We start from the raw sequence: 10,234 nt of genomic DNA, 5'->3' as shown, positions 1-10,234 counted from the left end.
ATAGCAACCAGTAGCCACTACTCTAAATTCTTGGACACCCAATGGATCAGCACACAATTCTAGCAGACTGATCTCTACATAAAGTACAGTAAAATCGCAGTTATTGCTTGCTATATAAATTGCCTCTTTCACCCTATCTAACCCTTTGCAAGCGATTTTCTAAACACAGCATTGCAGCCACCCTCCTCTCCACATGTTATCTTTTCTAAAATGGCAGATGAGAACAGGGGGGGAGGCCAATGTATATACGTTGTCGATCGAAAATTCACAAGGTCACATATTACCAGAATTATGCTTTGTCTCGTTTTCAGATCTGAATTTGGCACCAGAAACCGAGTCATTGACCTTTTAGGTCTATATTCGAAATTATGAGCAAAGGACACTCATTTATTTTAAACTAGAATATTTCGCTTTTTAAAAGAATTTTTTTATGGGTACAAAATAAAAGTTATATTTTATTTGTGTTTAGCTTTTTTAAATAAATAAATTCTTTGTCCTTGGTGGTGACATATTGGGGGAAATTCAATTGACAGCGTCACTGGTGAGAATAATGCGGCCCACGCACTATTACCGTTAGTACAATAATTTTAACACGGATCTCTGCTGAAGGCTCTCAGAGCTGCGAACAAAGATCAGTGTTGAAATTACCGTACTAACGGTGATAATGCTCACTATTACTGTAGTAACGGTATTAGTACACGGGCCTCGTCATTCTTACGAGTAATACTGTCAATTGAATCTCCATCATAGAATTCTTTGACTGTGTCAAAGTTGGGGTTTATAGTCTGGATTCACTTATAGGTCCACATTTGTTAATGGATCTATAATTTGTGTGCTGGGAGGGAGTGCCCCTCAGAAATAGGATTTCTGTCATTCCTTTTTAAAATTCAAGTGTATAAGTACATACTAGTCAGAGACCACTCTGCATCCAGTATATAAAACTATTCTATCCATTATTCTTAATGGATTATAAATAATAATAACTGTTAAACTAGTGGAATGATGAAGTGTGGAGGGTTTATCTTTCTTTTCTTCATTTCTACAAATAACCATTTTCAGTGTCTCAAAATTGAAAAAAAAAAAAAATGATGTTTCTATTGATTCAAGTAATAAACTGATACCTGCAATTTGCTTTTCAGTAGTTTAGTTGTTTGTTTTTATATTTTATTTTTTCGTGAAAAGATAAATAACTTTTGGAAAGGACATACGTTACTTTCATTGAATTATTTAACATTCTTTCCTTTCAGATATCAACTGGATATAATGGAAGTCTCAAACCAAACATCTCCGGACAGATTTATCCTACTTGGTTTAGCTAATGTCCTTTACCTCCAGGTTATCTGTTTCCTCATGTTCCTGTTGATGTATATAATCACGTTATCAGGAAATCTACTACTGATCATTGTGGTGAGGAGCAACCCAAAATTACACAGTCCCATGTACTTTTTCCTGTGTAACCTCTCTATTATTGACATAGGCTTCACCTCTTCCATAGTTCCCATAATCCTAATAAACACCCTAGCCAAAGACAGAAGTATTTCTCTGTTAGGATGTGCAGCCCAGATGTTCGTCTCTTTAGCACTAGGGGTAACAGAATGCATAATACTAGCGGTCATGGCTTATGATAGATTTGCTGCTATCTGTAGGCCGTTGCACTACAACAGCATCATGAACAAGAAGTTGTGTTTTTATTTAGCTGCCGGGTCATATAATTTAGGCTTCATAAACGCCTTCATTCATGTGGTCCTCACCTTCCAACTGCCATTCTGCAGGTCCCACCATGTCAACCACTACTTCTGTGAGGTTCCTCCATTCCTACGAATGTCCTGCAGAGATACTTGGCTTAATAAGACAGCAATGTATATCTCAGCATTGATTTTTCTTGTGTGTTCTTTCTCTTTGATTTTAATATCATATGTCCATATTATCTTCACCATCATGAAAAACCGTTACTCCCAAGGCAGGCTTAAAGCGTTCTCCACTTGTGCCTCCCACCTTAATGTTGTCACTCTCTACTATGGGACCGAAATATTCATGTACCTGCGACCCCACTCCACTGACTCTTATGAAGTGGACAAGATTGTCTCTATTCTCTATACAACAGTGACCCCAATGTTGAATCCCTTCATATACAGTGTGAGAAATAAGGATGTGATAAACACGATACTAAGTACTCTAAGTAGGCAATGAAAACTCTAAAACCAGATTCTGATATGAGGTGATCTCCATATATAGTTGTGTTTTCATCGCTACCCAGAACGAGTTCATTATTTCTATTATGAAAAAATCGGCAACATGAAGTCCCTCCTACAATACTAATAAACAGCATCCGGTTTTGTGTTGAATAGTGCTGGAAGTCTTTCACACCCTCATGAGCAAGTGGTTATGGGTAATAAGAGATTGGGATTCCAAGAGGGGTCAATATGCTATATTTACATCAGACCAGAATGGACAAAAGGTCTCTAAGACTCCTAATCATTATATCTGAAATAGTAATAAAGAAATAGTGTGTATAGACACACTCTTCATCCCCTCTAAATATCTTTATTAAAAACAAAAGTCCAAAAATCTTCTTTTCTTCAATCTGACATAGCTTAAGCACTGATTATGTATTTCCCACCCAGTGAAGTCCTCATCCATGATCTTTTGTTTTTATAGACATATTTTAACCATCAGGAAAAGGAAAGCATAGACAGTATCAACCAATGTTTTATGAGCAAAAACAGGATAAGCAGAAAAAAAAATCAGCAAGCTAAAAAAAACAAATAACAGGAGCAATAGCCAGATGATAAGTTGCCCAATAACCTTCAAGTGAGAATACTTCCAAATTAATGGTGTAACCAGAGAGACCAGGTTCCCCAACCTAGGGTAGAGGGAACCAGGGCCCCGACCCTCTGCATCTGCCATGCAGTGGGCCCCATTATCTCCAAGGGCCCTGAGGCACCAATAGTAGTTCTGCCACTGACACAAGTCACTGCAACTTAACTGAAGTTTAACTAGTATTGGTATACAATATTTTGTCATGTTGTAATGGATACTCATGAGTTCCAGCAAGATAAATTTACCAGGCATGAGGCTATAGTACAGGGATAGTGCAGAGGAATGAGATCAAACATCATAACAATGATAGACAAATACTGGCTGCTGCTTTGTATACTACAGGTGGATAAGCACTACATTGTCCATGATAATGTAGGTAAAAAGGAAGCTATTACTATTATTATTGTAGATTTGTAAAGCGCCACAGTGCTCCACAGCGCCGTACAGTAGGGAAAACAGGACATACATAAAACAGGGACATACAAGGTAGGCAAAATAAATGCAGACATGAAAACAAAGGATATGGAGGACCCTGCACATTAGAGAGCTTACATTATAAGTGGAAGAGGGCACAGCTGAAACAAGAGGAGCAAATGTGGCTCAGAGTGGAGAGTGGACAGTTGTGAGGGTGCATTAGTTGAAATGGAGAAAGAGAATCTAAAAGGATTTTTTGAGGCGTGAGAATTCTACTATAATGCCCTTGCTATTGGGTAAGCTGGGTCATTATTATTATTATTATTATCATTTATTTGTTGGGCGCCACAGGGTTTTTGCAGCACCTTACATAGTACAAACAGTAGACCATACAGGGTAAAACATTACATAACAATAAACACTAAGTACCAATGCTTCAGAAACTCCGGCAGACATATGGAGTGAGGGCGGAGCAGAAGAGTCGGTATGGAAACAGGAGGGGAGAGGGGCCCTGCCCATGCGAGCTTACATCCTAAGGGAGGGTGGACAAAACAGGCACGAAGAAAGGCAGTGATGCAAGGGAGAAGAAGGGACCAGGGGAGAGAGGGGAGAGCAAGCACAGTGGATGAGGGGTTAAGTGGATGGTTGGTAGGCTTTCAGGAACAGGTGAGTTTTGAGTGCCCATTTAAAGGAGCACAGATTGGGAGCAAGATGGATGGAGCGAGGGAGGTCATTCCAGTGCAGGGGGGCAGCTAGGGAGAAGTCTTGGACTCTGGAGTGGGAAGAGGTAATAAGAGTGGAGGAGAGGCGACGGTCATTTGCCGAGTGCAGGAAGCGGGCAGGAGTGTGAATGGTAAGAAGGTTAGAGATGTAGGGTGCAGTAGACTGGGAGAGAGCTTTGTAAGTGGTAGTAAGGAGTTTAAAGAGGATTCTGTAGGGGAAAGGGAGCCAGTATAAGGCCTGGTAGAGAGGGAGGAGCGGCGTGAGAGAAAGATGAGTCTAGCAGCTGCCTTAAGTACAGATCGGAGCGGGGCAAGATGGGAGAGAGGGAGGCCCATGAGGAGGAGGTTGCAGTAGTTCAGGCGGGAGATGATGAGTGCGTGGATGATGGTTTTGGTGGCGTCTTGTGAGAGGAAGGGTCGGATGCGGGCGATGTTGCGCAGTTGGAAGCGACAGGCTTGAGCAAGGGATTGGACGTGGGGGGCAAAAGAGAGAGAGGAGTCAAGGGTGACACCCAGTCAACAGAGTTGGGTGACAGATGAGATGGTTGTGTTGTTAACAATGATAGAGAGGTTGTGGTGGGAGGGGAAAGATAATGAGTTCCGTTTTAGAGATGCTAATTTTGAGAAAGCGTGAAGACATCCAGGAGGAGATGGCTGAGAGGCAGTCAGATACGCGAGAGAGGAGGATGGAGGAGAGATCAGGGGGTAAATGTATCAATCTGCGGGTTCTTCAACACCCGCGTGTTCAGCCTCTTCCGCAATTAAATTTCAAGCGGCGCTGCATTGTAAAGGGAAGTTAACCCTTTACAATGCAGCGCCGCTTAAAATTTAATCGCGGAAGAGGCTGAACACGCGGGTGTTGAAGAACCCGCAGATTGATACATTTACCCCCAGATGAGGAGATGTAGAGTTGAATGTCGTCAGCATAAAGGTGATACTGAAGACCAAAGGAGGAGATGAGCGCACTAAGGGAGGAAGTGTAGAGCGAAAAGAGAAGGGGGCCGAGGACGGAGACCTGGGGGACTCCTACTTGGAGGGGGGAAGGGGCGGAGGAAGAGCCGGACGTGGAGACAGAGAAGGTGCGGTTTGCAAGGTAAGAGCAAAACCAGGCGTGGAAAGAACCAGAGAGGCCGAGAGAGAGAAGAGTTTGCAGAAGGAGGGGGTAGTCCACAGGGTCAAGGCCGCGGAGAGGTCAAGGAGGATAAGTAAGGAGAAGTGACCCCTGGATTTGGCTGCTAGGAGGTCATTGGTGACATTGGCCAGGGCAGTTTCAGTGGAGTGGAGGTGGCGGTAACCAGATTAGAGAGGGTCGAGGAGGGAATTGTCGGAGAGGTATCTGGTGAGACGACAGCAGACTAACCGCTCAAGAAGTTTGGAGGCGTAGGGGAGAAGAGAGATAGGGCGATAATTTGCGACGGAGGTGGGGTTGAGATTAGGTTTTTTAGGATAGGAGAGATAAGAGCGTGTTTGAATGAGGAGGGTACAACACCAGAGGAGAGTGATAGGTTGAAGAGGTGTGCCATGTAGGAGCAGGCAGTGGGAGAGAGAGCGCGAAGGAGGTTAGAGGGGATGGGATCAAGAAGACAAGTGGAGGGAGGAGAGGAAAGAATAAGGGAGCGAACTTCTTTGCCTGATGTGGGGCAGAAGGGGCACCAGAGTTGTTTGTTAGAGGGGGGTGAAGCATTAATGGCAGCGGGTGAGGGGTTGGAGGAGGAGATGTGAAGTCTGATGGCTTCAATTTTGGAAGAGAAAAAAGTGGCGAAGTCACCAGCTGAGAGGGAAAGAGGGACCCTTATGGGGGGGTAGAAAGGAGGGAGTTAAAGGTGGCGAAGAGACGACGGGGATTAGAGGACTGAGAGGAAATGAGGGATTTAAAGAAGGTTTGTTTAGCCAGGGACAGGGCAGAGCAGAATGAGGACAGGATAAATTTAAAGTGAAGGAAGTCAGCCAGGGAGCGAGATTTCCTCCAGAGACATTCTGCAGTGCGAGAGCACTTTTTGAGGAAGCGGGTGAGTTTGGAGTGCCATGGTTGGGGGATGAGACGGCGTTGGCGTATGGGAGAGGCAGGGGCAACAGCGTCAAGGGCAGTAGTGAGGGAGTGGTTGTAGAGACAGGACACCTGGTCAGGGCAAGCCAGGGAGGGAAGAGGAGAGAGGAGAGAATCAAGAGAGGAGGAGAAGGAGATGGGGTCGATTGCTTCAAGGTTGCATCTGGTGAGGGTGGCTTTAGGCGGGGGAGGAGCAGGGGAGGAGGACAGAGTGAAAGAGAGGATATGGTGGTCAGAGAGTGGGAAGGGAGAGATGGAGAACTCGGAGAGATCGCAGAGATGCGGGAAGACAAGGTCGAGGGTGTGACCAAGACGGTGGGTGGGGGAGGAGGTCCACTGGGTGAGACCTAAGGAGGAGGAGAGGGAGAGAAGTCTGATAGTGGCAGGGTCTGAGCAGTTGTCAATGGGGATATTGAAGTCGCCGAGTATGATGGAGGGAAGGTCAGAGGAAAGGTAGTGGGGGAGCCAGGCAGCGAAGTTATCCAGCAACAGGGAGGTAGGGCCAGGGGGGGTGGTAGATGATGGAGACCCAGAGATGGATGGGGGAGAAAAGACAAATTGAGGAAAAGGAGGAGAAAGAGAGGGAAGGTACAGTGGAATGACCCGAAAAGTACAGCAGGGGGATAGGAGAAGTCCCACTCCACCTCCTGGACGTTCATCCGGTCTGGTGGCATGGGTAAAGGAGAGGCCACCATAGGAGAGGGCGGCGGGTGAGGTGATGTCAGAGGGAGTGAGCCAGGTTTCAGTGATGGTGAGAAGGTTAAGAGAGTTGGAGATGAAGAGGTCATGAATGGAGGTCAGTTTGTTACGGATGGACCTTGAGTTCCAGAGGGCACAGGAGAAAGGGAGGGAAGGATGAGGGGAGATGTGGATAAGATTGTCGGGGTTTCTGGAGCGAGGGGGGGGTGTGAGTCGGACCGGTGAAGGGGGCTGGGGGAGAGATTGAAGTAGCGAGGGGGGGAGATGGGATCATGTGAGAGGGACTGGTGGAGGTGGCCCGGGGAGAAAATGGGTATGGGAAAGGAGCGAGGCGGCATAGTGAGAGATGGGGGACAGGAGTGAGAGAGACGAGGCAGCAGAGGAAAATTGAGCTATGTCAAATGGGCAGCAGAAGCTGGAGGAGAAAAATTGAGCTGGGTCAAGTAGGGACTGACATAGCAAAGAAAGACAGTACGTGGGAGAGTAAAGGATAGAGGAGCGGAGTGAAACAGAAGGGCAGTAGCAAAACAATATGAACGATGCAAAGTGGGGAAGAGCAGGGGCAATTCGATGGAGACAATGTTTAGTGGAGGAGAATAAAATAAAGGTGGAATAAATAAATTTGATTAAAATGCAATAAACACATTAAGTTAAAGATAAAGATAAAAATTGGTGGTTAGATCACATAAAACACAAGAACAAGCAGTGAAGGGCTACCGAGAGCCCATACCGGGAAGCCGGAAGGATAACTCTGGAACGGGGGAGTCCCGGAGGATTCTGGTGGTCACAAGAGTCGGAGTAGTCCAGGGGGTCGATCGATCGGGAGGTGGTCCAAGGGGTCCAGCGATCGGGAGGTAGGTGCAGGATCAGAAAAGTCCGAGGGGGTTAAGTGATCAGGAGGGATCAGAGTTCCGGAGGGTCAAGACAACCGGTCCAGTACAGAGTTCAGACCTGTAGAGGCACGAGAGTCAGAGGGTCCAAGGGGTCTGGAGTTACGGGGAGTCCGGTGGGACAAGGTGGGGCCGTGAGGAGTGGCAGGGGTGAGAGGATATTGGATATAAACAGGCCCTGAGTTGATGAATAATTGCCCAATTTTTGGTGGATAATTGTGATTTATTTTTTTTGTTTGTTTGTTTGTTTTTTTTATATATAAATCAACCATATGCTGGGGCAGGGAGCATGAGAGGCAGCCCAGAGTGAAGGTTAGATTCTGGAGACCATGAGGTTGAGGCCAGTGCAGAGGAGCCACGGAGACCTCAGGGGAGCAGGGACCCACATGGAGAGGCAGCCGGCGGAGAGGGACACAAGGGGTTAACTTGAGTGCCCGTAGCAGGCGGGGTGTCCAGTGGAGGGGAGTAGGCTGAATCCGGAGCCTGTGATGAGGTGAATGCAGAGGAAGGGAGAGCGGGTTCACCGTTAGTTGTCAACGGAAATCACCGGAGATGGAGCAGCGGGACACATGGGCTGTGCCACTGGAGGGAATCAGCACATCCAGGAACAACAGACTCATAGACTCAGCAGCAGCTTAGGTCCACAACGTGGAGGTGGGAAACAGCAGTCATGGAGGTCAGACGGCGGCGATGTAGCGTTCGGCACATCCAGCACTTTCAAAACTGGCCCACGACGTGGAGGCAGGAAGCAGCAGTGGAGGTCACACAGCAGGCTGTGAACAGACGAGTGGAGCGGGAGGAGGAGCGGCAGGAGTCGGCAGCGTGAGAACAGAAGGCAGCAGGCAGGGGTCAGGCATTAGGTTGGAGGTCAGGCTACAGGTAGAAGGTAACCGGAGGAAGTGAGGCAGAGTACCCCAGCCATCAGCAGCAGCGCTCGGAGGAAGAGGCAGGCATCTCCGTAGTGAGATTCGGGGCCCAGAGGGGTTCCAGGCTGGGCTCCAATGGAGACACGTCTGTCCTGTTCAGAGGTCTACAATCAATTCCTGGGTCATGTGACCAGCCAGGATGAGTTGAGTGAGTTGGATCATGGAACTGGCCAGGGTGAGGCCCGTCATATTAAATATCATTTAAATTTCATACTACATGAAAAAACAGTATTTAAGTTATGTGCAAAACAGAATACTAATTTGCACCCCTTGCATTGTAACATGGTTTTGTCCAGGAGACTGATTTAATGAATCAGGCCCTATGTTCCATACATTATTTCTCATAAAGTGCCACCCAAACTAGAGTTACCAAGGGATGGTAGATTGGCTTTCAGAATTTGAGCAAAAGGTGTACTCACTTTAATTGCAAAATATGTGGGTTAATTGGGGTCCTAGAATGCATTTTGCTGTACTTGTTTGTCACATAGGGAATACATTATATTTTAAACCTTCCATGTTGGGTGTTGGAAAAATGGCACATTAAGCCTTACTGACCAACAGCAATGACACACTGATACTTGGGGGTCCCAGAAAATTTGAACATGGACACTTAGAGTGCCAGAACAATGGTACAATGAAACTTGGGGAAGCAGAACAATAGCACACCAACGCTTAGGGTCCCAGAAAAATGGTACATTGACACTAGGGGGAAAAAAGGTAGTTACACATTTAGTGCCTGATTCATTAAGGGGAGTAAACAGCAATTTTGGGCATATGATCCACTCAATTACTGTGATCCAGACAATATACCACATAACGCAGCAATGTTCAATTCATCTTCAACTGCAAAAAACACTTACTATAGCCAGGGCCATCTTTTCCATTGGGCACGTGCCCGGGGGCCCCATGGGCAAGGGGGCCCCATAGGCAGGGCTCTTAATTAGAATAAATAATCCTGCAAAAGAAAAAACCTGCAAAAAAACCCTTCAAGGTTCACTGAGCAAGTACATCTATCTATCTCTATCTCTATACATCTATATATATATATATATCTATATATGTAGGGGCCCCGGTGCACTGCTTTGCCCGGGGGCCCATAATGTTGTTAAGATGGCCCTGACTATAGCCTATGATTTCAGGGTGGTGCAGGGCTGGGAATGAGTGGATGTCTGTAGTCAATGTAGAGACAAGGTGTGCGAAAATCAGGGGCAGTTGTAAACATGTGTTTTATGTGCAGTAAACATTCTAATAAATATGTTTCATGAAACAAAAATATTAAAAATACACTTTATTTTTTAATGTTCTATCATTAATATGAGGAAACCACCCTTAGCTGGGAGATAGAATGAATCCACTGACATACTGCTCTCCTTATAGTCCTGGCTCTTTACACAGAGAATAGGGTCAAGATGTCCCAATCCTCCCCCTTTCAGCAGGGGTCTATCAGTGGACACTTATCAGAGCAATATCCTAAGGTAGCAATAAAATAAATACGAATATGTGTCATATCCAACTTTTTATCCTCTTATCTGGCCTCCATATCTGCAAGTTAGGTGAGAGCATACACAAAACTGGAATCACATAAATATTTCTTATGATAATTAGCACACTCAACCTTGCTTCAAATAGAATAACACATATAGGATGGAATTCAATTGGCCACATTACTGTAAAAAGTAATGCGCACTATTACCGTTATTGCAGTAATAATTCGCT

General features: G+C 45.8%; 1 protein-coding gene across 1 annotated transcript; it reads left to right on the top strand.

Moving 5' to 3' along the window:
• Positions 1–1,263: 1,263 nt before the first annotated feature.
• Positions 1,264–2,190, top strand: LOC142108742 (olfactory receptor 5V1-like). Its single transcript, XM_075192583.1, has one exon. It carries the CDS (start codon positions 1,264–1,266, stop codon positions 2,188–2,190), a length of 927 nt encoding a protein of 308 aa, XP_075048684.1.
• Positions 2,191–10,234: the final 8,044 nt, after the last annotated feature.

Source organism: Mixophyes fleayi, chromosome 12 (genome assembly GCF_038048845.1).
Source record: "Mixophyes fleayi isolate aMixFle1 chromosome 12, aMixFle1.hap1, whole genome shotgun sequence".
NCBI lineage: Eukaryota > Metazoa > Chordata > Amphibia > Anura > Limnodynastidae > Mixophyes > Mixophyes fleayi.
This window is presented reverse-complemented; position numbering and strand designations above follow the sequence as displayed.